We start from the raw sequence: 27,086 nt of genomic DNA on the forward strand, positions 1-27,086 counted from the left end.
TAAAAAAGGAACAAAAGAACTTTGTTTACCATTATTCTCTGTGCTCAATATGCAAAAAATGTGAGCAATAATACAAAATCTACACACAAAAAAAGAAAAAAAAGAAAACAACAATCCTAAGACGGTACCATTACCTTTCTTTAACACTATTCTTTCTCCTAATAGGAAAATGCAAAAAATGGTACAAAAAGTTTCAACAATGGTACAAAATCTACATACAAAAAAATGTAACAAATGGTACAAAATCTACACGCAAAAAAAACGTAAAAAAATGGTAACAAAAATCTAATTTCAGCAAAAAAAAATAAAAAAATCAAAAACAGCACTAAAACAGCACCATACCATGTTAGTATGAGATATATTGCAGCGTCAACCAACATCATAAGCATGGAGAGGAGGAAATTCATTCCATCCGAGGGATCGGGACTTTTGTTCCAGTTATAAAACTGAATTCCATCACCTGACATTTCATATTGAGATATATACCCAGCTCCGTAACCAAAAGATACAGTTGACAGAAGACACTATAATTTAGGAAATTAAAATAATACATGTTATTTTTTGATACAAATTTTTGGGGTAGTGATGGCAAAATTTGATACGTATTTTATTTTGTAAAAATCCAATAGAAGACATACTACTATACTATACAACTGTATTTAAAAAATAAATGGATTTTTCAGGTAACAAGTTTACATTATTATTATACTAAAGTTATATGTAACCGTATAACGAGTGTAATACCTATAATACAACAACAATTGAATGCTATCCACACAATACTTTGTGCAATATTAACATACACTGTTTAAAACCTCTATATTTCATAGTATACATGACATAATAACATTAGATATAGTCAAAAATCACAAATGTAAGAAACAACGAAAAAATCCCCAAAAAATAATCACCCACAAAGTAACATACATGGTAACTCGTAAGCTAGCACGAGGTGTACAAACACCCGTGTGATAACGACTGTCGTTTTCCGGCCACAAGAGGATAAAGTAAGTTACATTCATTCATTCATTTAACTTACTGCAACTAGTTTTGTTGATAATGTCATCCGGTCCTCCCATGCATAAGCCATGTTGTATGGAATGTAAAGGACAAAGTAGATGATTCCACCGCATGCAGCAGCTAGATTGGCCCTATGGAATTGTGGTAAAAACATAAAAAAATAGGTTATAATAATTTTACATATAGTAGGGTGGGGGAAGATGGGTAACCTTTAGCACATATTATCCGAATATCCTTATCGCGTTTTCTCTGGGAGTCGTGAGGATACGGTTTTATAATTTTTCGAATTTTCTTTATTTACTACCAAATGGGACGAGAAAATAGAATGAAAAGGTGTCCCATCTTCCCCCACTCTACTATATACTATTTTATGGGGGAGAGGTCCTACGGCATGGCACACCAATGTCACCCTTGCCAAATAACACATATGCAGTCAATGATACCACATGCAGCAGCAAGATTGGCCCTGGATAGAATCGAGGCAAAAACATAAACTATGCAATAAGTTTACATATATTCTATTGCCCATTGCTGAGGTGCCCTGCCATACTAAAGGACATAAGATTTAGGCAAGAGTTGACCCATTTTCCTGACACCCAGGGTTAGGGATGCACATTACAGAATAATTAGGTATTCTAGGATATCCTAGAATACTTTAATTCGAATCTAGAATTCCGAATCTAGAATTTCGAATCTTTTTATATTTATAAGAAAAAAAAATTTTACCCACAAAAGTCAGTTTATTGACTCTTTTATAACAGCCTTGTTGGATCTTGAAAAATCATTTTGTAAAATGATCAAAAATTGTACTATTGGGTAGCTATTGCGTCATGAAACGTATAGCAGGCTATGAAAAGACGTTACGAAACGTTTACTCTCGAAAGTCCCACAAACACAAAAATATTTTTTTTCAAAATTAATAACTTTCAAAAATTGTTAATATAGTATATGAGATGACGTGTAATGACGTCATTAAACAGAATACCGAATCCCGTAATTAGATTCGAATACAAAAGGATTCGAATCTCATGGATTCGAAATTCTGTAATGTGCATCCCTACCCAGGGTGCTACAACCCATTAGTGGCCACTGGGTTAAAGTAATGCAATATAACACATATACAGTCAATGGTATTAGTAACGCGCAATTAACTTGGTATTTTTTGGTTAGGATACAATGGCTTAACCACTAAACCAGGGCACCAAATAATTTTACAGATACAAAAGGTTTCTCAAAACGTAGTACATGCTTTATAATGTAGATTTTTTACTTGGTAATTTGGAATTTTTTTACCTGGAAAAAAAGCAACTGATGAGAAAGCATTGCGATATTGTGGCGATGGCAAAGCAACACAGCCACAGCATTACAATGAACATGTTGCTGTATGGTGTCACATCTCCAACCTGTTACATTATAGCATATTATGTAACTGAGAATAGTGTGTGTGTGTATCACAGGTTGTAGTCTACACTTATTTGCTCTTTAAAAACTGAGCTATTGACTACTGCTCATAAATTTTTAACGACAAAACTTTATGAGGTTTTTTAAGAAGAAATCTCTTTATGCTTAAGAAAAATGCACACATAATCCCGAAGATTTTTTTAACCATATAAATTGTTGATTTCAGACTTTTAAAGTACTTTTCATTTTTTACTTTTATCGGGATAATTACACTCACAAACATAGTGCAAAAATTACGCACAATATATTTGCAATAAGAGCTATATTACACCTATCTATTAAAACTAGTTTTTGTTAAAATTCCTTTATTTCATACCTTAAGTACCATCAGAAGTAGAAGTATTGAAACAAACATGAGAATGAATGAATTAATGAACCAAGCCACCCAATGCACCCCGTTACTTAGGCCCATCATTTTCATAACCTGGGTCAGTGAAAATGTTACATTATGTGCAAACCGAATGTGCAATAAAGAGGACAAAAATGTCATGTGCGAAAAAATCAAAGAAAAGGCAATAAAATGTTGAAAATAAAAAAATATTAAAAAAAAACATTCTTAAAAGTTTATTGATTAAAAAACTAAATCCAAGCAAAAACTCTAACTTGTAAAACAAAGTTTAAACGCTATATAAACATACTTATTATGTAAAATTTAATTAATATTAAGTTTATATGAAAAAGAAATGCAATAAAATATTTAAAAAAAAAATTTTTTTAAACATTTCCAGTTTTTTAATGATTTTGACCAGTTAAAACTGGTTTATACAAGTCCAAACCGGTTTAAGATGCTCACCTCTTTCAGGCGCTGCTCTTTTTCATACACAATATTCTTAATGATGATACAAACAGAATATATCCAAGCCAGGGTCATAAGGAGGGAAAGAAGACCAGATAAATATTCCAAAAATCTTTAAAAATATAACAAATATAATAATTATAGTAAATATATAAGAAAGACATGCAATTTGGATTAAGTCATGTGATAGCAGAAATAATTAGTTTTGTGTAAAACATTAATTAAATATTTTATAACACCAGAATTACTTAAATAGTTTGCTCTTTATTATCTAATTTTAGATTTTAAATACAAAAATAGACAATTGTTATTTTACCATAATTTTGTCGTAAATTCATGGTGTTTAACAAATGTAAAAAGTAAAATGTGACTGCACCAAATTGTTGGCTTAAATTTGAAATAAAAAATTGGAAATAATTAAAATATGTATTTTATTTTATAATGAAGCAGAGATGACATTCTCGGCTACCGACGAAACCAGTCGCCGTCTAAATCGACAGACTAAAATTTTAGTTGGCCGATTTTGACCGACTTACTGCTGTAATAAGTAATGCACGAAAATTTGGTCGGCCGACTAAAAAACCGCAATCACCAACAGTAACAGCGACCGACTAACTTTTGTCGGTAGCCGAAACAATTATTCCAGTTGACCTCAATTGAAATAAATTTTGAAGTGCTCAAAATTAACCATTTTAATTGACACAGCAACACACAGAATTAAGGCAAACAAGATGGGAACCCAGGAATTATAGCAGACGTTTTAAACTCGTGCTTTTTTCTCACTCGTCATATGTATAACATGGGTATGGAAACTCTTGCAAGTAATGCCCCAAGTAGTGGGGTAACCCGGGTAAGGGGGGGTTAGGGGTAATTCCCTCAATAATTGCTTGCTCTAGCATGTCTTGCAAAAATAGGAACCCCCCGTTATAATAATCCATATTGTTGGAGGTGTAGTCCGCCTCTGCGTCTGGCTGCCAATAGCTGTACAGGAAATAGCAGAAAATAAATATAAAATATTGTAAGCCACCAATGCAAAAGAAAAGGCTCTTTCAAACACCTTTGGTCAATGGTGTATAAATTAATAAATCTGAGAAAAACTTCAATTTCTTTTGCATTGGAATTTTTTCCAAGTCACCTGTCTCTTGTAAAACAAGGATAAGGCATTAGTTGAAGGTATTTTCCGAGTATATTTTGGGAATTGGTATTACTAGTTGTCACGTTATTGTGCTGGTTGTGAAATTCTTCTACGATGGCATCCTCTAACATGTCTTGAATGTGCACGAAGCCGCTGACATAATACTTGACACGGCCCGTGCCACTTTCTGCACCAGGCCGCCAAAAACTGAACATTGATTGGAAATTGTTGAAATGAATATGATTTGCACACAATTAAAAATGAATATGATTTTCAAACTTTTTTAGTTCAGTTTAGGAAAAATTACTAGAGTTTTAGGAATTAGATATTTATGCTTTTTATTGTTCTTTGTTTGGTCATTTTTTGTGAACTCTGGGATAATTATGAAATAATTTAAATACGACTTTAAAAAATAATTATATTGTATATATATATATATATATATAAATGTTTTTCAAAATTTAAAAATCTACACCACACATATTATTCATGCACAGGTTACAGGTAGGCAATTGTCCTTTTTGTGTTTGCTGAAGGTAATTATCTTTTTTTTTGTGTTTGACTGATGAATAATTAAAGAAATGTCAAATTAAATGAGAAACTTACATGGCGTGGTAAGAGGCATTGCACAATTCCACTTAGCAATGAATTCGCTATTCCATAGGCTTAAACATAAGTTTGAAATACAAAACCAAACCATTGTCAATTGGACAAAGGTAAAAATATTTCGAAATTGAACCATACACAATAACAATGCACCAGCATGACAATTGTTTTTTTCAAACAGCCACACTGGCACAGTGACCCTACTGAGGTGGTGTTATACAACATACAGACCTAAATTGCTTCATAAATTATTAACCAGAGCACTTACAATCGTTGTACACTGGTAGTTCTAGTAACTGAACTAGCATCTTGGCGAATTTTGTATTTTAAAACCTTGGGAAGGGTTTTAGATGTCGCTGTAAGATCCGGAAAAACAATTCCTGTAAATAAATTGCTCTTGTATTTGCAGTAAACAGAAGCCTTAAGCCCAAGATCATATGACAATAGATTATTCATAGCCTTGTTTTAACGTCCTATTCAGGCTGCCTATGTCAGGGTAAACAACATTCAAGTGCAAATGTTATATGGGTTGGCATGGGGTAATGGGCCAATCCTGGCCTAAATCCGAGGCCCATGGCGTGCCACCCTGCTGGACCTCACTCACATAGAATAGACCAGTGGTTCTAAAGCTTTTTAGCTTGGGAACCGGTAAAGTTTCGAAACAAATTTTGCGGACCGGTGAACCTTCAAAAATCAACCCAAAATATAATTACGTCCAAAGTAGATCATGAACTCTATATTACGTCACAGTGCTGCAAATTACGGAACTGGCAAAGTTCTAAACCAGTTTAAAATTTGATATTTATTTCTTTAATTAGTGGACAATGACTGGCGGTTAAAACCCACATAGAATAGAATATATGGGGTACCAAATGAAAAAAACAGTTTTAAACAGATGGGGAATCTAAGACAGCAGGAATAACATATATCTTGCCATGAGCATGGGACACCCATGAGATCAGTTACTATTTCCATACCACAATAAGTATACAGCACAAACTTATTTTTAGTGATGACAACACAAAAACGTTACTGTACTAACTAATTAAAACCCATTTTAACAAAGGTTGTTGTGTTATAGTTCTTGGGTAACTATTCAGTTAATAATATGGTAGTATATTAGGATGGGGGAAAAGGGGACATTATTATATATGTTTTCATTTGGTAGTAAACAAAAAACATTGAAAGAATTATAAATTGTACGACTCCCATAGATCGTTGTTGATTGTTTGAAACACGAACAGGATATTTTGATATTACGTGATAAGGGTGTCCCATCTTACCCCGCAGAACTTTATATTAATATCTTTTTTATTTTTCACTGTAGCTGATTAAAAACAAAATTAACATTTTTGATACCGACCTCCCCATAGTGTTTTGTTTTTTGTTCTTAATAAAGCATCATCCACTAACTGCCATTCACTGGGATATCCTTCAAACTTGTTCAGATCAACACATCTGAGAACCTGAAGGTAAATATTTCATTAGGAATTACTTCATGGAAAAATCTGTTTTGGTAAAACTTTATGTAACATTCGTTTTGCTAGAACTTTATATAGTACGGTGGGGTTAGGCAGGAAACCTTTACCACATAATATCCAAATATCCTAATCGTGTTTTAAACAATTAACAACGGCTTTATCTAATATTCTTGTACTTGTTATAAATACCAATAGTATATGGTTTTGATATGAGTAACCTAAATAAAAACATGGTAAATTGGTTCATATCATAAACACAGAAGATAAGTTAGACTTTGGTGCAGGATATTGTTTTTGCTGTGTATTGTAAATCAATGGCGAAACAAACTGTAATGATTATTCGCATTAGAAAACTTCCAAATCAAGTAAGGACTGTTAAACTAACTAAAACGCTTTCAGGTTAAAGTCCAAACAAATATATATTGTTCCAGGAATAGGATATACTGTGTTCTAAATTAAAGGTCTCCTAGCAGACCTTGGGGTACAGCCTCACCCATATAGAAAAAAATAGAACACATAGACTAATCACATTTTTACTCTCAAAAGTGCAAGTTTACAACATCTTTTTAAAATTGAATTCCAATGAATTATCAACATTTTATTGTCATACACAAGCTTTGGGCAAATATTATTCTAACACAATGTATATAGGTTCATTTAGGTTGTACTTTGTGGCCAGGCCAATGTCCTTGTGTTGGTGGATCATCAAATGACATGACAGTATTTAATAGATTTTGACGATATTACAACATATCCCACTGCGTGTGCGTATATTTAAATATTAGGATACGGAGGCCATTCCAGTAATGACGTAATCATTAGGATTGCTTATGCTGTGTTATGTGCATTACACATGACTCTGGTTTATTGGAACAATTTAAGTACACTGGTTTATTGGAACAATTTAAGTACACAAGCTACCAGTACCAGGCTATCAGTATACTGTTGAAGTTATAATTATGGTTATACTATCACAATTACCATTATAAGCTTAAATGTGGGAAATATTAACAGCATGAATTCCATATACCAAACATAATATAGTAGGGTGGGGGTATATAGGACACCCTTTCATTGTATTTTCTTGTTGCATTTGGTAGAAAGCAAAGAACATTTAATGAATTATAAAAACAATTCTTCATGACTCCCATAGACCATTGTTAATTGTTTAAAACACGATTAGGATATTTGGATATTATGTGCTAAAGGCATTTTTCCCATCATACTATCTATAACATATATAGGTTTACACGTTATGCTGCAATTATGCTAATGATCATTACAGTTTAAAATAAACCTCACATAAAGTGTATAGCTAATATTGGCAATCCATATATATATATAGTAGGGTGGGAAAATATGGGACATCTTTAGCTCGTAATATCAAAATAACCCAATCGTGTTTTAAACAATTAACAACGGTCTATTGGAGTCGTGAGGATACATTTTATAATTCTTTTTTTCTTTTTTCTCTGTTTACTACTAAAAAGACCAAAAAACAGCATGAAAAGGTGTCCCATCTTCCCCCAACCTACTATATATCTACAATATACAAGTTAACACTTACATTGGTTATGAGCAATATTCCAGAATTTAATTGGTAATACAAGTCCTTCCATGTTGTTATACCATCGGTAGGACTGTAATCATTTGATAGAAAAGTTTTTAATTGCTGTACATTTGAAACTGATGTGTTGAACAAAGTGGCTAATGTGTTAAGAGGAGTAGTGTTCAAAATTGTCTGCAAAAAAAATTAAATAGAAATTGGTTAATGAAAATATATAGTTACTGGTATATAATGTTTGTAAATTGTTATAACGAGATATAGGTTCTACTGCGGAGTATTTATACATTAGAACAAAAAAAAGTTAAGTTTGTCTGTTTGTATGAACTAAATATATACAGTTTGAAGTACTGTGTGAGAATAAACCATGTGCTTTCTTGATAACACTCATGAAATAACTATTTTATTACTTTCATTCTTAACAGAAAAATGGTTAAAATATACAAATTATTATGCAAAGCATTATTTATCTGTTGAAACACAAACTTTAATACCACAAAAATACACTAGAAACTTATTCCTAAAGCACTGATGATAGTTTTAGAAATTTTAAATTTTCTGCACAGTTTGCCGTCATTATTTTAAATCGAAACATATGAAAATGTAGACCAAAGTGACACCTATGTCTATTGAATTAAAAATGTAATAATAATGCTAGCTAGAGTACTGTATTGTGACTAGTTTAATGAGTGCTGCTTATATAGCACTTGCAATGTGATAAAAACACTATTATCCATGTTATATACTAAATCCTATCTATGTCATATATATATATATATATATATATAGGCTGAGATCTGTTACGTTCATATTCAAATCAAACATACACTTAACTTACTCTCAAACTTTGCACTGTAGCTCCACTTTCAAGCAAATTATAAAGAGCTGGTCCATTGGTTGACAACCATAGTTGTCCGAACTCTTGAACAATTCCAATTGTTTCAAAAGTTGCGTTTGCTCTTTTTATTATGGAGCGAACTAGGGGTGTGTCCGGTGTGTAGGGAATTTTTCCTAAAGAAAGTTTTTTTGGATTTTTAATTCCTTTTCTGACTATAAACCTAGTACAAAAAAACTAGATGCGTAAAACATGATTTCCTGGTCTGTTTTAGTTTAAACGTAACAGTCCATGTTTTATGCTAGTGTACAGTATTCATGCTAGAAAACTGTGTACAGTATGTTTGTATTGAATAAAACAACCTTTTAATAGAATATTAATGAATTTTTCAACATACTATTTATGCTAAAAAATCGATCGCTAAAAACCAGGTGTTTTTTTATAAAAATCTACTGTATAACTTACCAACTAACAGTGGTTTTAGAACTTGCCAAAGAAACTTAAATTGATTGTTGCTTTCAAGGACTGAGGTCAAATTTTGACAGAATGCTGTTGAATTGATGGGTCCACTGCAAAATAATTTTCATATTTGATCAGTTATAAAAATGGACTGAAACAGGATTTGAAATAATTGTGTGTTAATATATTTTTACAATATTTTTTTTGCATAAAAAAATAGAAATTTGCATAAAACATTTTTTTCACTTTTTATGTTGCAAATTTTTTTACACTATACTTGCTTTAATCTACACTACATAAAAAAGTATGAAGTCATCCCTCATCAGTGTAATTACCTGGACTGAGAAGTCGTTAGAATTTGAAGCAAGCCTGACGTCAGGTTTTGATTTCCACCAGTTAACAAGGAAGAGGCTTGTGTTGTTTTAGTATGTGGGTGACCACAGAAGTCCTACACAGTAGGTGGTAAGTCAGTAACCAGTATACATATTTCAACGGTTTCGTCATATGCTTATATCTTATGTATGTGTGTGTATTTACGCACACTTTTCTTTCCATTGGAAGTTTAACTTGATGATAATAATTAAACATAAATGGGTCATTCGTCTGCTAGGGTATGTTTATTTTTTTTCCAATTGCTTATTTTTTTCCATGCTTATTTTTTTCCAATTAAATGCAAATATGTTTTTAAGTGTAAACAAGTTTTAACAACTGTTGTTTTATTACTATATCCTGTATTTTCGTTTAAAATATTTCTAAATGTTCGCTACCGTAACCGCAAAGACAAATAAAATTATCTTAATTATTATGAAGCTATGGCATTTTATCTTTGCATAGCTTACTGCTTATATAACATCTTGGAAAAAAAAGTTTTACTGCCTATACTAAATACAGTAATTTTATATTAATTACACAAATATAGACACTTTATATTAAAATTAAAAAAAAAAAAAATTTACCCTTATAAAAATCCAAAACTTTCTCATAAAAATAAAAATCCAAAATTTTTGTAATCAAAGAGACAAACAAAATTATTTTTATTAGAAGCTAATTTTATATTAATTACACAAATACAGACACTTTATATTCAAAAAGACAATTTACTCTTATAAAAATCCAAAATTTCCTAACTTATATTAAACTTACATTAAATGAAAAATTTCCAGTAATTAATCCCAACCCTCCAGAAGCTGACTGGGATGATGAAAGCAAACTAGCTGCAGGTCCACTAATAGTTTGTAGCTGGCTGCTGTAACCAGTGACCCTCTTTAATACTTCGTTGAGGTTAGCCGAATTTTGATTAAGAAGAAGTCCAAGCTAAAAAAGACAGTAGTATTTAATTTACTTAATATGTAATTTATATTACCCAAGAAGCAAGAAAAAGGTTTAAATGTCGCAAATTGCGAAGACAACAACATGGACGTATTTAAGGGAATCTGGGCCCTGACCCTTTTTGTGAAAAATAAATTAACCATGCTTTATTGTCTCACATCATTTCTCACTTAAAGAAATGTTTCAAATAGAGTTGTACCCCCTTTGTAAGTTCCTGGACATGCCCTGGAACCGTATTGCCATTTAAGCCCCAAGTTAGCCATATTTTCATAAAACTGGCTACAATTTTACCATTATACAAAACAATCCAGTATATATATATATTAGCAAAGTTATTCTAAAGGTAACACGTCCAGATACTCCAAACTAGATCAAGCATTAAATAACTTACTGGCTGAATGGTAACCAAGCTTGAGCCAGTGTATGAGGACAGCAATGCCAGTTGCGCGTCGGTTAAATTACAAAGTTGGTTGGTCACGGTGGTTGTATTGAATGTTGGTGGGAATTGGAATGTAAGTTGAAAGGTTTGTGGATTACACACAACTATACGCTGCTGGAGTGTCGCTTGTAGAGTGCTTACCTGGGAGAAAATTGGTGATTTCTTGTAAAGTTATGAGAAAATCATGAATAAAATATTTTAGTACGAGTGTAAGTGAAGTTACAAGTTATGGCATGGTTTTATAGTTATATAGTTACATGAAACAGAATGCAATAAATATACCATTTGACCGAGATTTATATAGCATATTAAATTACACAAAATAGACTTGAATCTTTAATGTTACTGTGTATGGGTTAAGTCCTTATCTTAGATACTAATACACCATGGGAACTGAGATTTGGAACTGAGTTGGTCCATTACCCATGAGTCAGTTGGCCAATGTCTTTTATCATGTAAAGCCTTACACCTATCTATGTATATCTCTGCATAAAATGCTATAAATTGAATATTTGCTTTAAATTAGTTGTATTGAAAAAAAATCATCAATAAATAAAATGTTCGGCAATTTAAAATGCTTACTTGTAGCAGGGCAACAGTGCTGTTCAATAATGCATCCACGGTTGCAGTCGGTAGACTGAGGTTAGTAGTGAGAAAATCAGCATATGTTGTTGCATTTGTGAGGACAGTGGAAAACGCTAAATAAATAAAATATATTGATTGTATTTTCAGTAGTACAATTCCAGTGAAACCAGTATAGACAAATTTTTTGGAGGGTGAAAAACATTTGTTTCACCACTGTATGTAAATAATAACTGTGAAATGTGTTTCCCCTTATACAAGTGACAGGAACCTTAGGGGCCAGTGGAAAATCCCATGCACATGTAAGCCTGTTACTAAATTTTCCATGACATGGTATTCTTATTTTCTATGACATATGTATTGGACTGTTTCTTAATTTTCCATAACAAAAAATTTCTTACTTTCTATGACATATGTAGCATGTTACAGGTTTTAACAGCTACTATCTAAAGGCCCAGCCTATTTTCAAACATTATGATGCTAAAATGCCCTTTAATTTTAAATGATTATTTACCATAAATATTCCATATGCTAATGGTATAATATTACTAATATGCTTGCACAGTGCATTTTTACTACTAATATGTTAGCATGTTTATTATGAGTACATTGCACTCACCCACGCGTGATGTGTTGACAGACTGCGTGAGGTTCAATAATGCTTGTAGATCACTGTTTAATTGACCAGGGTTTGAGAGCACTGATGTATTTTGCTGGACGAGTTGAAATATTCCACCAAGAGAATTCAAAAGGCTGTAATTATACAAATTGAACCACTAGCATGGTATGACTGTTACCCCATATATATATATGACTTGCCTGACATGCGACGTAATAATTACTCATAAGTGGAACTAATGACTAATAATTGGGACAGAAAGTAAATTGGTCTAAACAAAGCTGTGTTTACCGACAGCTTACAGTAAAACGCCTAGGTAAAAACTGCACATACAGGTTTGTAAAAATAGTTTTGAAAACAGACAAAATAAAAATAACCATCGATGTAATCTTGAGCAAGCATAAAACTACACTCTTTTGAAAGTTGATATATAATACAGTAGGGTGGGGGAAGATAGGACACCGTTTAACTCTATTTTCTCGTTTCATTTGATAGTAAACAAAAAACAAGAAAAAATTATAAAACCATATCCTAACAACTCACATACACCATCGTTAATTATTTAAAACGATCAGGATTTTTGAATATTATGGGCTAAAGGTGTCTCATCTTTTCCCACCCTACTATATATTTTTTTTGAACACAATACAATACATGTTAACAATATACAGACCCATTCCCGTTTCCATTTTCAGGGGAGTTGATTTGTCCAGGCACCTCTGATGGCACCATCTTGCTAAAACAAGGGTTCTCCAGGTCACAAAGTAAACTTTTAAACCATGGATACACACCAGCACTTGGCATAGCACGCCCTGGGTAGTGACCTTAACAGGAGAATAAATCATGTTAAAAAGTGGAAAATATTAGAAATAATTGGACATTGGATATAAGCAATTTAAAATATAGTTTGATGTCATTATAATTAAAGTTAAAAATTAAAAAGGTATAAACTAGTTTTTCAAACAGGAATTTTAAGTTAAAGTTTTCTTTCTGGTCATTGGGGTTAAGAACTGGAGTTTCCTATTGTCGAAATCGTGTAAGCTGATAGGCTAATTATAACTAATCAGCATCACGACACATGCAGACATTCAATCAATCTTTTGGCAGTTTCGAAACCGTTTATTTTTAGATTGACAGGTTGTTTTAGGTAACCATACACAAAACTCTGTTAGGAGGAGGACTCCAATAACCTATAAAACATATCCGCTATAGTTTCAATGAAGGAAAAGCAATGTTTGTTTTTGGTTTATTCAAAGACATATATATGCCCAGTGTCACAAGGCTTTTGTGTTAGCTTATGGTAAACAATAAAATGGCTCGTCACAATGACATCAGAGTATTATACTGCGTTTAACTTACATTCTCCTTTTGTATCAATCGGTTGAGTTTTACGAATGGCGACCAGAATTGCGAAGAGAAAAATTGGCCATAAGATTTCTATTATAGTTCGTACCTGTAAAACAATATACCAAGAATTATACATTTTATGAACTACAACAAACTGACATAGTTTCTTGTCATCTCAGACAAGGTGTTGTTTTAAATAAATATGTTACTTTTATATCTCGAAAGGTTAGTTCTTGGAAATAAGTGTACAATAATATGAGTAACAGCCTACCTAGTATCTATACTTGTGCTAAAAAATGAATATAACAGTAACTGAGACATATGTACACAATAGAAAAAAAAAATTAAAAAAATTCAACAAGAAAAACTTACTGGGTGTCTTTTCCTGAGTATAAAATTTTTCCACAGTAACAGATAAAGCTGTTTCCAAAACATGATTTACAGATCTTTTTACAGAATATGTTTTAGACTTATCATTCCTATCCTATTTGTACCGCTGAGCTAGTAACATGAAATCAAACATAATTATGTACATGAGTTTGTATGACATTACTAAAAAAATGAGTGTTTTATTTGCCACACAATTTAACGTGGCCACAAAAAAGTATGTTACCTTTGCATTAACAACCAATTTTTATTAACCATACCCAGTAAATAAAGAAGAGAAAATGGAATTCAGTGGTTTTAACAGCATAGCTAATGAAGAAGCTATGCACCAAACTAATTTAGAAAACAGGTATTAAAAAATGGTTGTCATATTATACCAATACAACTATGCACTATATTAACATTAACAGATAATTGGCATTTAAAAAAGCAGTGTTAGCATGTCTACAAATTACAAAGCCACTGTTGTAAATATATATGGTGGCTAAAATATGTAAATCAATGTATACGCATCTTTTTTTCATTGCCATTAATATTATATAGCGCTTTTATACTTAATGTCTGTTTAAAATAGGTGTGGCATCACTGGCATGCATGATATTATCTGTATTATTGACTGTTATGTAAAAAGGGTATACTAAAATATATTAGCCTCTACAGTTTATGCTAGCATACACATACTCTAATGTTTAAACACGTACATAAATTGAACCAACAAGAACAGAAAACTAAATGATCCCCAAAAGCACATTAACAAAACAAAAGAAAAAAGCGAGAAAATAAACAAAGTGGTTTTACATCTATAAACATCCTTCTGGAGTATTACAGTTTTGGTTTGAGCTTGAATTAGAATTCTGTTTTGAGAAAAATACTTTTTTCCTTAAGGTAGCAATAGGCATTGGCATCTGCTTGTATGGCTTGGAGGCCATTTCTTGGTTCACATTTATCATTATGCTCAGCAGGTCTTCTTTCTCATGGTATTTCTCAAGGCTGTCAACAAGAGTGCTGATAAACCAGCTTCCGTCGGTCCGACTTCTGTAAGACAGGTAGCCTGGTACTGTAGAATGGCCAATCAAGAAGTCAGACTCACTTGGGAGAACTTGACGCCCATGAGAAGCAGCTCCGTCGCTTTCAACATCATCAACTGGAGCGGAATGTCCATCCATGGTCCGATCACCCTGGCAGGCTTGGAAGAAAAATATCTTCGGCTTGCCAGTTAAGCTGGAGCACATGCCTGGTCTGAAAGATTTGCTGATCTTGGATGTAGAAAGAGACAAGCCATCAACACCATACACACAGCCTGAGAGCCCATGAGACATGACCACGCACACAAAGCAGTCTTTGTCGGAATGGTCCTTTTTCGTGTACTCTTGAATGACTTTCTCCATTTCTCTCTGATCTAGGTCTTTGCGAACATCGAGGATGAATCCAAAGTCTTTAAAAAGATTCTCAAGTCGTTCTGTATCGTTACCGCTGCCTGTACGGTCCTTTAACCCAACATTCGGAACTGGAAAATCCCGCTCTGTCATCTGAAGCCTTCTTTGTATCTCCTCTTCATTAACTTGCCTTTCAAAATTCTCATTGTTAATGATGAGGCAATAACCTCTTCTCTCCATGGAGTATTTATCTAATATACCCATAGTACTTGTATCTTTTATCTCTGAAACCGGTGCCTTGGGCTGTGCTCTTGGGGGTGGGGTCTCAAACCCATTAAGATAATCACGAACCATCGGGGTACCATCACAACCCACATTATTGGTTGTGCCTACAATTGCATTTCCATTTGATGACACCCCAGAATACTGTGTTGGATTTGGGAATTGATTCGATTGATCACCAGAATAATCCTGTTGGCGATTTAATTCAAGCGTTTCAGATGAACCAGCATTTTGTATTGGTACACTTGGCATAGTGGTACTATTGTTGCCTGTGTAATAAAATGATGGGTTTTCGATCATTGGTTCGTTTTGACGATGTGGGTAACTGTACGGAGCTGTGGACGAACCACTTGTTGTGTTTTGTTTCCATGTTGTATCTGATTCATCTACATTTTGAAAAGTTTTTTCTCGGTTGTTGTTGTGAAAGTTTAAACTTTGCTTAGGTGTTGTTGTATGGCTGCTGTTTTCATATTGACCAGATTGGTAATTATTGTATTGGTTATAACCGCCATTGAATGCGCGATGATTTTCCATGCTAACATACTGAGGTTCTAGTTTTGATGTATGGTTGTATTCTTGCTTGCTTAGGGAGTTAAACCCTGACGCAACAGGCAAATGAGAGTTTGGTTGGAACGCATTTGATTTTTGTTGATTTTTGGGCAAAGTGACGGTGTTGTCATTCATGCGAACTCTCTGAAATAACTTGTATGGTTTTTGGTTGTCAAGGTGTTGTAGGATGCTCATTATGAAGTCTAAGTCTCCTTCTGAAAGCAGGTCTTCCTCCTCCATGCATGTGAGCCATGAAAGGACATCCACTGATCTTCTAACATTAGCTTTGCTCATCTTTCCGGCACATAAACGCTTCAAAATTTTTAAATCGCCCTCTGTTAGTTCATCTGCAAGCATGAAACATACAACTCTGTAAGTCGTGAAGTTATTCTGCTGAGCTTGAAAATTTTCCTCGTAATCTCGACGGTTCTTTACACCGGGAAGTAACTTCAGGAGATCATGCCGATTTATCCTATACAAGACTTCAGCGAGAAATCCCAAGTCCCCCTCTTGTATCCATCCTTTTGCTTCAAAATATTCCATAAAATCCAAAGCTGTTTCCAACTCTCTGCTTCGCGGAATAGCATCTTTGCACAAAAACTTCATCATGGAGACATTTTCTCCAGTTAAACCTTCACATATTTGGTGCAACAATAAACGAAATTCACCTTCACTATCCATTGTAATTTGGTGAAAGCAAATTTCCAGAAGTATTATTTTATTTCATATTTTTATTTAATGTACAATTGTATCACCAGCTTCTATATAATCTGTAAAAATTTAACATTTAGAGGACATTTATACAATCAACGTAATATAACACAACTTTGATTTATTTCTTTGTCATTGTTTTATCTATCTCCGTTATCTATGTTTTGTTCTATTTTAGTCGTCTGTGTAATTCCAAAATTCATGTTTTCTGTAGCTAAGAATAACTCACTATCCATTTACCCGCAAAACTTAATCTATAGAAAACTTGGACCTGATAAAGCCCGAACCGTAGAACCTTTTAAAACGCAACCGAGCGCTAAGCAGTTTAAGTGGGGAATCACCTAACTTTTTCCGGGGGACTTTATCGACGTCACAAAGTCACAAGATCAGTGATACCAAACTACCTGCTTATTTACCCACCGTCGAAAATAAATCCCCAACCAACAATATTTCTAGGATTTTAAAAAGAGCTTCTGTAATATTGATTTGTCAGATGTATCAAAATCAAATGTTCTAGGCAGGTTTTACTGTACTTTTTGGTAGACTGTCACCTTTTGATAGATACTCGTCTTGCTTGCTTTCTATATTGTTATCGGTGTAACTAGGGTCTAAAACCAGCTTTGTGGTATCAAAATACTTACGAATCGAAATACATTATATACATATCAATCACCTCATTAAGTTATGCATAATGATAAAACTTTTTTTGGGGGGGGGGGAGTGAAAATATCTCTCACCGACTACGTGGCAGTGGTAAGCACAGATACAGTCGGAGCTTGACCCACTGCTACCATACTGGGCGTTTGTGTCCTTGCGAAATATTTAGGACAATGTCTAAAACCCAGTGCTTACTTGTAGGTTGTTTATAATATATAACTATACATTAAAGACCAACCAAAAATCAATACCCAGACAATTACGTTTGTAGTAACTCGTTAACCAGCGCAAGTTGCATGAAGCAGAACACTGGTGTTATAACACTGACGTTGCTCTGCCACGCGGGTATAAACAATTTGCCTTTACAAACTTAACAAAATATATAAACTGAGCGTGTTCATATTCAGTAAGTAACTAGTAACAATTTATTGCACTAAAATTTTATTTTTTGTTTGTTGGTCTACAATTTCAAAAAGATGCAGCTCAAAAAAAAACATCATTCTAGTGCATACCTAAACATTGGTGTGCTTTAGTTTATGCAGCACGCCCAACAGGACATGATAATGTTATTGAATATATACACTCTCACACAGATTCAAGTAAAAATAGATATATGATTAGCGCTGCAGTGTGCGCATGTTATATTATTCCAGAAGTCAGAAATGCCATTGCTAATATGCTCAATTGGTTCGTAATTGGTAATCTGCAAAAAATAAAGCAATTAAAATTAAAACAATATTAAGTTCTTAGTTGTATTTTAGAAAGTGTAAGTAAAAAGCACATGTTATATACAGTAGAGTGGGAGAAGATGGGCTATCTTTTATTCTATTTTATCGTCCCATTTAGTATTAACCAAAAAACATTTAAAGAGATATAAAACCGAATCTTCCCGACTCCCATAGACTGTTGTTAATTGTTTAAAACAAGATCAGGATATTTGGATATTAGGTGCCAAAAGTGTCCCATGTTCCCCCACCCTACTATATATTTACATAACTAGAATAAGATGTATTTAAATAAAGATTGCAACAAAAGTATCTGAAATTAAAACATGGTCATACTTACCCCCATTCTGTGTGATGTACCTCACCCAAGGCAGAGCTTGGTATCCACTTTTCTCTATGATTTTCAAATACCTTACCTAAATAAACAAACACAACAAAAATAATCAACACACCGCTCCAATAGATTAAACAGCAATTAGGACATACCAAGTTCAAATTTCAAGGAAGTAAAAGGAAAAAAAATATTCTGGTATTTTTGCTACCAGAAATAATGTAAAATAATCTTTTTTTCCACACACCTGGTATATAAAAAAAATAATATAGATGAATGTAACCTACTTTAGTCTCATGTGGCCGCAAAACGACAGTCTTTATAACACCAGTGTTGATGCCAGTTTACCAGTTACCATGTATGTTACTTTGTAGGTTGTAGGTGATTATATTTTTAGGATTTTTTTTTATTTTTTTATGTATGGCTGATAATTTGGCAACTCATTAGTGACCACATATTAATCAAATAAATGTTTTTATATACAAGATAAAATATGACTAAACAAGTTATACCCACAAGTGTATGCCCGATGTCAAATAAATTTTTATACACGAGATGAGCGCAAATAATATGATTAAACAAACAAGTTATATTTTTAAGTGTCGAATACATGTTTTTTGTATACCAGATTAGCCAAACAATATAATTAAACAAGTTATAACCACAAGTAAAACCTGTATGCCGGATGTTGTAAAGTAAGGAATCTCAAACTTGACGCTGATTGGAGGTTTTCCCTCAAGTTCCTCGCTCTCAACACTTGGAAGACCAAAGTGAGCTCTCATTAAATATTCTTTACCTCCCTGGGTATTAAGACAGTTTGTAAGGTTAGGGATATAGTTTGTAAATTTATATTTAGTTCAAGATATAAATATACATGTAGTAGGGTGGGGGAAGATGGGAAACCTTTAGCAGATATTATTTAAACATCGTGATCGTGTTTTAAACAATTAACAACGGTCTATTGGAGTCGTGAGGGTACGGTTTTAAGTTTCTTTGAATGTTTTTTGTTTAATACCAAATGGGACGAGAAAATAGAGTAAAACGGTGTCCCATTTTCGTCACCCTACTATATGTCAATTATATGCAATATAAATATAAATTTCTTAAACTTATAACATGGATACTGGTATAAGCAAAAAGAAATTGAATGCAATTTATGAGCTTAAGTTAGAGCCACAATCCTGCAGACATTTGTTCAAGATTCGTCCACCTATGATTTACTGTTCAGGTTACATATTTATACAGTGTATTGTTGTATTGGAAATAAAAAAAACCATAGCTATATTTCAATTAAGTATCCCAACAACTTGAGTTTATTTATATGTATGTACCACTGATGAACAACAATTTATTAGTATAGTAGGATGGGGGAAGATGGGACACCTTTGGCACACAATGTTTGAATATCCTGATCTTGTTTTAAACAGTTAACAACGGTCTATGGGAGTCTTGAGCATATAGTTTTAAAATTCTTTGAAAGTTTCTTGTTTACTACCACATTGGACGATAAAATAGAGTTAAAAGGTGTGTCAACTTCCCCCATCCTACTATATATAGAAATATATATACGTACCACTGATGAGCACTAATTTTTTTGTTTTACATATAAAAGCATTCTTCGTATTTTCGTCATACATAAAAGCCCATATTTTTAAACTAAAAAAGTCAACTATACTAGATTCGTCATACATAAAAGCCCATATTTTTAAACTAAAAAAGTCAACTATACTAGATTCGTCATACATAAAAGCCCATATTTTTAAACTAAAAAAGTCAACTATACTAGATTCGTCATACATAAAAGCCCATATTTTTAAACTAAAAAAGTCCAACTTACTGGGAATGACTTCACGGTCCACACAATATTGCTTGTCTCAGGCACCCACTTAACGCTCCCAACAGATGTTTTAAACTTGGGTGTATCGGCATCGTTTGGAACCGGTATTTGAATTTCGACATTGTTCGCCGTCGAGCGACGTTTGAATTGACTTTTAGCCTTGAATGAATTTAAATTTATTAAATGAACCAATGTCCAAAATGTTACTACAATCCTATTTGTGTGACGTAATCATCGATACCATGGTAGTCGTTTCACTTTAGACTGCCAGCAGCTTGGAATAAAACAAAGTCCAGCAAGAGAAAATTTAGGTATTGCAGTATGTCCGACAACAACAACAGCTTAACTTATCAAATCATTTTCACAAATGTTCAGTCTAGTTATCATACTGTTGTCAGATAAGCAGAAAAAAACGAAAACTAGAAATTTAATGAGTAGGGAGGCAATGGTGTTCTGATTAGAAAAATATATCCGAAAGATATTTGACAACTTAATTTTAAATCAAATAAAGAAGTTCTAACCTTAACCATGATTTCAACACGACTGTGTGAATGTCGTTCAATCACAGATTCAATCCAAATCAGTGGTTTCACCTACAACAACAGAATAAAATAATAAATAAAAAAGGTGAATCCATGAAGTTACACAATTAGTCAATTCAACAGTTGTATAGTGTTTGCTAATTACTGCATGTTTATGTGCAGACGACTATGTTTTATGTGCTTTATTCTATTTATTATTATATTCAATTTTAGTTCTATGTATTTCATACAAGTAATACTGCCCAGCCACAAATAGTATATAGTAGGTATAACAGGATTAGTCTCTATTTGCACAAATTCAGTGATAGCATGAATGAGGGTATGAATGAATGTTACTTAATTACCCTAGCTTGCAGTGGCATGGCAACGACAGGCCTTATAACACAGGTGTTCTGTTTCATACACATCGTGCCAGTTTATGAGTTAGTATGTAACTTTGTGGGTGACTATTTTGGGGGGATTTTTTATGTGTGGCTGACAATTTGAACAACCCATTAGTGACTACTAAGTTTGAGAAATTGTGGTTAAGTGTCTGCCTTGCATAATCTGTATAAATTAAGCCTCAACTTACATGAGTGTTTAACCTGTACGACATCAACTCAAATTCACCATCTGGAGGAATAAATGAGATTGTGCGATCATTTTCAAACCTGGAGAGTCTTACACATTGATGGAACTTCACATCTTCCATCTCAACAGCTTTGCTCTTCCCTCCTGGTTAACATTAAAGTTTCATCAAATCGATGCGAGAAAAAGTTACAGCTTTGCAGTTGTAGTTGTAACATAGATAAATTTCATAAACTAAGGCCAGGGAGTTTTTTATCTGCTCCATTAGATTATACTATTGCAGTTACCCAACTCTACCTTTTTCCATTTATTCTTATAGCACTTCGTAACTTGCACATCCCTGCTTTGAAATTAATGAACAACCGTTGCCATTATATATTTTACATCAGGGGTTCTTAAACTTTTTGAAGCACGCCCCCCCAATGAAGATCTCAACAAACTTGCGCCCCCCCCCTCCTTTTTTGTTAAGTTACCACAGTGGTGTTCAATTAATTTCTGCCATGATCAACCACATCCGAACCTGACATATTGGACATGCTTTAAACCGCGCCCCCTTGGTTAACTGTATCTGTATTATTGCGTAAAACACTTTATCGCGATCAACACAAGAGTGAAATCAAATACCTGTTCAGTTTACGTTATACTTTAACCTTATATTTACCATTTTTTCTTAGCCAGGTAGACTGTTTGTTATGAAATAGTAGGGATTCATTGCATCATAATAGCGATTGTTTTGCCTGGCAATTAATTACGACATAATAGCAATTCGCACGGCGATTATTTGCGTTATAATAGGGATTGACACCTCATCATTTAGCATGTGTAAAAGGTTTAAAAACAGGCTTAAATATTTGCTTTTTTAATTTAACTTTTACCTGCGTCGTGTTTTAGCCTTTTGAACACCACTGTAATAACACTTTATTTTATAGTTTTTTGCGCCCCCCTTCCGAGTGTTTCCCCTCCAGTTTAAGAACCACTGTTTTACATTATCTGTTTAGCAGCCGGTTTTAAACAGTATACATGTAATATTTCAGAAAACTTTAATACATTTTGTGAATCTGACCCTGATATACTGCTCATAAAAGTGGAAAATTTCGTAACGAAATAACATTCAGGATCAAGTGATATTAAATACGTAACTGACAAAAATAAAGTGCAACGATTGTATTCTCTCTATACAATACAATTAGTTAAACTTGATATTTCGTATCACTCAGCAAGTGAAGAGGAAGTAACATACTTACTTCCAGTGTTCTGGAAGAGGACTTTATCATTAAGTCCGAGTCGTAACTCTGGCATCCCAGTGAGGTAAACTCTCATCTTGACGCTTCCAACTATCTCAGACCTCAAGACATTACCAGTTGAACTTACAAGCAAGTTGACGGACTCTATTACATCAAGGAAAACCTGAAAATACATGAAACATAGATAGTATTTGGGAACTTCTGCTTCTTAACCAGTAAAAAAATGATTTATTTCAAGAAATTCCAAATGTTCTTGATTGAAGACATTTTAAAGCCTACAGATTACACTATGCTTTTATTTACATCTTTAAACAGTTTTCTTTGAAAATAAACAGTATTGCAAAAAAATTAAAACAAATTTTAAATAAATGCTTTATGAAAATATTAAACAAATTGTTTGGAATTTGTCCAGCAATTCTGGAGTATATACCTCATTTTTGCGATACTTTAAGCCCTCAGAACGCCATGAAACAGCATTAGTTACTGTGGAAGGAGGTCGGACTTGTATTTCTAACTTGTGACCTTCTTGTGTGATATATCTGCATTAGATTGTTAATATATATATTATGTTGTGTTTTTATCGTTTTTTTGTTGGTTTTGCATGCTAGTACTTACTGTCTAATTTATTGTGAAAAATTATGCCATTACAGAATGGCAAGACTATATGCTGCCTCTGTCAGAATAACACCTACACACAGAACTCTTTAAAAGTTAAGCCAAAAACACTAGCTGTTAGCAATAAAATTCTTTTCCTAATAATAATGCAGAAAGCATATTCATAAAAAAAATTTATACATAAAAATTTTCCATAAACAGTATCTTACTCTTGTAGGATTTTTGGATCACTAAATTGAGGATACCCGAAGTCCATAACTTCATCAAATAATTCATAAACAATGACAAAGTTGTCTTTTATACTTTCTTCTTCCAACTCTTTAAAATAATGAGCAAAAATCTGGAATATAAAACAACTGGGAATAAATTTTAGTGATATTTTGATTATTATATACATCTCTAGTTATAAATTCCATTAACTTTGTTTAATGTTAAGTTATTTACATGTCTGACTGCGATGCGGTGTTGCGGCACGGGTCGCATGAAAAACTTAAAATGAGCTTTCCGGGTGTTGGGGTAATGGGCCAAATGTGGCCTAAATCCCAGGTCCTTGGCAAGGACCTCACCCAAAATTAAAAAAATGTTAAATTAAGAAATATTATTCATAATGTTGCAAAAACTTGTAATCAAAAGTTTATTTCACCAAACCTAATAACTGCATGGTACCAGGTTTTTAAACTGTAACATAAAACAGGCGTAGTTGGTAGTTTGTACCACAAAATTATAGCATATACAAAAAGGCGAGGCTTATTCAAACCATTTAAAAATATGAAACTTAAATCTACCTGGCACAGTTTGTGCATAAAAGAAGAAATCATCATGACATTCGAATTCTTATTGGTTGTTGCCACCATGTAAAGATTGCTGAACCGAATGAAGACAAACGTAATGTCACCATGCATTAACACTGGAGTTAATGTGCCTTCCTATAGTAACAGAGATTTAGTGTTATAGAAACAGGAGGCATTAAGTCCCATAACACTTTTAAATAAGCTAAAACTATACACCTTTCTAGGCATTTTTTTCTAATAGTTAGGATAACAATCTAATGAAAGAACATCCCATGTCTGATAAATATACAGGAAAAATATACACATACACTTGTATTATATAGCCCGTTGAAAAATAATCATATGTAAGAATGTCATAGCAATACCAGGTAACACACAGTGTTTTAGCAGTAAGTAAAAAACCTTAATTTCTTTGAACTTACCTCTTCTTGTTCAAGAAGTAACTTTGGAAATGCATCAATTGCATTCATGGGAATATTTCCTCTGTAGTTACGTGATATTAAAACCTGAAAAATATAGTTGTAATTTTATATCAAAAACTTAAACGTTAGATTAATGTTTCATATTTAAAATAGTAATATAATACCTTTATTTGTATCTTTGATTACAGTAGGGAAGATTTAGAAATATTTTAAACGAAAAGACAGGATATAGCGACAAAACAACAGTTGTTAAATTCGCTTACAGTTAATTAAATACATATTTACATTAAATTGGAAAACAATAAGCGTGGTTGCTACAGCTAGCAGACAAACGAGCCATTTATGTTTATTTATTATCAAGTTTTTCTTCTATAAAAACAAAATTTTGCGTAAAAAATACAAAATAATATAAATATATTTCTACCTTTCCTTTAAGGTCTAACACATAAATAGCAGATGCCACCATGTTTTTGTTGAGTATTTGCTTTCTTCAATGAAATTTGTATATACAGAGTAGAAAGTTATTATCTCAACTATATACAAGTGATCCCAGTGATCATGACCTAATACAAAATATAAATATGAAATTTTTAAATCTGATTTTAATAAGATAACAAAATTCACGTATGGCAGTTTTAGGAACAACCCCCCCCCCCCCCCCTAAAAAAAATATTCTGTATTGTAAAATAATAAACAATCAAGAACTTTATTGTAACGCAAAAAAAACAGCTATGTTGGTATAGACAGCAATTTCAACAAAAATTAGTTGTGTATTAATTGAATGGCAGTAAGAAGCAAAAAGAGGTTTGAAATAATATGTTCATTATGAATCACTGCTCTGAGACAGTAAGCGTTGTTCCAGTGTATATCTCCACTGTGCGAGGTTACTCGATATTCGATTCACTTCGTTTGAGGTGGTTCGGTGCTTGGCACTACTGGATGCTGGATTTATAGGAGGGACAACTGCAAAGCCATCAAACCTATGAAGCACAAATATGTTTATTGTTTACATAAACACAGAAACAGTTTTAGCGCTGTGGTACAGTGAATGTCTGTCTGCCTTTAGTTAATACAGGTTCAAGGCTTTAACCCAGAGCCCCAGAGGTAATCGGTTCAAGGCTCTTCACTGTTACCATTGTGGGTATTTATGCCTTAAGGCAAGACAGGTAAAATAGCAATTGCTCCAACCCAGTGGTCACTAATAGGTTTCCAAATTATCAGCCACACATAAAAAAATACCCAAAAAAATCACACACAAAGTAACATTCTTGGTAACCCATAAGCTGGCATACGGTGTATAAAACAGAACACTTGTGTTTAACGACTGTCATGTTACCGCCAAGGGAGGATAAAGTAAGTTTTATTTATTCATTCACCCTTTTATGGGTTGACTAAATAGTCAGCGATACACTATAAAATATAAAAACAAGAACTGTCATTCTTCACCACACAGGGAAAATATAGAAATCCCTCCAATAAGTTTTGCACTTAATATATCTTTGAGTTTGTGACTTTAGTATCATTATTGGTATAGGGTATCTGAATAGTTTTGTTAATGAATTTGAAATCTTACCCTTTTGGTGGTTTAATCTTTCTTGGTTTGTCAGTATTGCTTGTTTTCGTTTGGTTGTTATTAACCTTCAATGGAATCTTCTTTGGTTTAAATTTTCCCAGGAAATGTTTAGCTTTTGACAATACTTGATGGTAACTTTCATTCAATGTGGCAGATTCACTTATCAAAAACATTTCGCTTTCATTTTGTTGCGTTGATTTTGTGGGCTTTGAAGCAGTTGCAGGTAAATCAAATCTGTTACTTGCATTTTTGCTATTGTCAAAACTTTTATCAATTAGAACGGAATTTTCCATATCCAAATGCACACTACTTTGTGCCTGGTTTTCATCTGCATGGATGGGAATACTTTTATGCGAAACGTCAGCTCTAGATTTAGTTTTATCGAATACAGAGTCAGATTCTTCATCAGAAGGGTTGATTATAACAGAGGTAGACTGTACCGCAGGTTTTGATTTTGCAATAATAGGGGAGAGCCTTGGTCGTTTGACAGAGTGCAAATCTTCCACATTATGAGACACTGATGCTCCTATTTGAGTAGAGGAAAATATCTGATCCATACTGTGCGACTGTTCTTCTGTATTTTGCTGTTTATCAGCATTTTCAATAAGTTCTTCATTTAAATTCTTATCGACGTCTTGTTTCATTTTTCGCTTGAGTGTCGACGGTATGGTTATTTTGAAGTTGATTTGTCCTTTCTCAATTGGACCTTTCCGTCGATCCAGTTTCCGATTTGTTGGTCGATAATATATACCAAGATCGTTTTCCATTTCTTCCCATGTCTTCCAATTCATACTTAAGAATCAA

The 27,086-nt window shown here is 33.2% G+C and overlaps 4 protein-coding genes across 5 annotated transcripts in view; all 4 read right to left on the minus strand.

Moving 5' to 3' along the window:
- LOC149732297 (phospholipid-transporting ATPase ABCA1-like) overlaps positions 1–14,180 on the minus strand; it is a 35,795-nt gene extending 21,615 nt beyond the window's left edge. For both annotated transcript variants that reach the window (XM_089883151.1, XM_089883150.1), the window contains exons 1-19: positions 14,046–14,180; positions 13,686–13,779; positions 13,000–13,150; positions 12,327–12,460; positions 11,708–11,823; positions 11,078–11,266; positions 10,501–10,671; positions 9,693–9,805; positions 9,364–9,467; positions 8,902–9,074; positions 8,067–8,240; positions 6,382–6,484; positions 5,287–5,398; positions 4,413–4,619; positions 3,275–3,389; positions 2,798–2,905; positions 2,314–2,423; positions 1,040–1,151; positions 343–524 (exon numbers count right to left, since the gene is read on the minus strand). In XM_089883151.1, the coding sequence (XP_089739277.1) occupies positions 343–524; positions 1,040–1,151; positions 2,314–2,423; positions 2,798–2,905; positions 3,275–3,389; positions 4,413–4,619; positions 5,287–5,398; positions 6,382–6,484; positions 8,067–8,240; positions 8,902–9,074; positions 9,364–9,467; positions 9,693–9,805; positions 10,501–10,671; positions 11,078–11,266; positions 11,708–11,823; positions 12,327–12,460; positions 13,000–13,150; positions 13,686–13,779; positions 14,046–14,108 (2,531 nt within the window). In that variant the 5' untranslated portion in view covers positions 14,109–14,180. The remainder of the gene's footprint in view (positions 1–342; positions 525–1,039; positions 1,152–2,313; positions 2,424–2,797; positions 2,906–3,274; positions 3,390–4,412; positions 4,620–5,286; positions 5,399–6,381; positions 6,485–8,066; positions 8,241–8,901; positions 9,075–9,363; positions 9,468–9,692; positions 9,806–10,500; positions 10,672–11,077; positions 11,267–11,707; positions 11,824–12,326; positions 12,461–12,999; positions 13,151–13,685; positions 13,780–14,045) is intronic.
- On the minus strand, positions 14,175–17,057 carry LOC149732298 (uncharacterized). The gene has a single exon (XM_089883152.1). The coding sequence runs from the start codon at positions 16,946–16,948 to the stop codon at positions 14,861–14,863; it is 2,088 nt and encodes a 695-aa protein (XP_089739278.1). The 5' UTR covers positions 16,949–17,057; the 3' UTR covers positions 14,175–14,860.
- Positions 17,058–18,059: 1,002 nt separating this feature from the next.
- LOC149732299 (AP-1 complex subunit mu-1-like) lies at positions 18,060–25,273 on the minus strand. Its single transcript, XM_089883163.1, has 12 exons — positions 25,134–25,273; positions 24,710–24,793; positions 24,282–24,422; positions 23,706–23,836; positions 23,312–23,420; positions 22,882–23,044; positions 21,642–21,784; positions 21,050–21,121; positions 20,529–20,687; positions 19,366–19,491; positions 18,701–18,776; positions 18,060–18,338 (listed from the first exon to the last, which is right to left on the minus strand). Exons 1-12 carry the CDS (start codon positions 25,173–25,175, stop codon positions 18,316–18,318), a joined length of 1,269 nt encoding a protein of 422 aa, XP_089739289.1. The 5' UTR covers positions 25,176–25,273; the 3' UTR covers positions 18,060–18,315.
- LOC149732300 (uncharacterized) lies at positions 25,273–27,073 on the minus strand. The gene is made up of 2 exons (XM_089883180.1): positions 26,283–27,073; positions 25,273–25,689 (listed from the first exon to the last, which is right to left on the minus strand). Exons 1-2 carry the CDS (start codon positions 27,071–27,073, stop codon positions 25,533–25,535), a joined length of 948 nt encoding a protein of 315 aa, XP_089739306.1. The 3' UTR covers positions 25,273–25,532.
- Positions 27,074–27,086: the final 13 nt, after the last annotated feature.

Source organism: Ciona robusta, chromosome 8, assembly GCF_009617815.1.
Source record: "Ciona robusta chromosome 8, ASM961781v2".
NCBI classification, from domain to species: domain Eukaryota; kingdom Metazoa; phylum Chordata; class Ascidiacea; order Phlebobranchia; family Cionidae; genus Ciona; species Ciona robusta.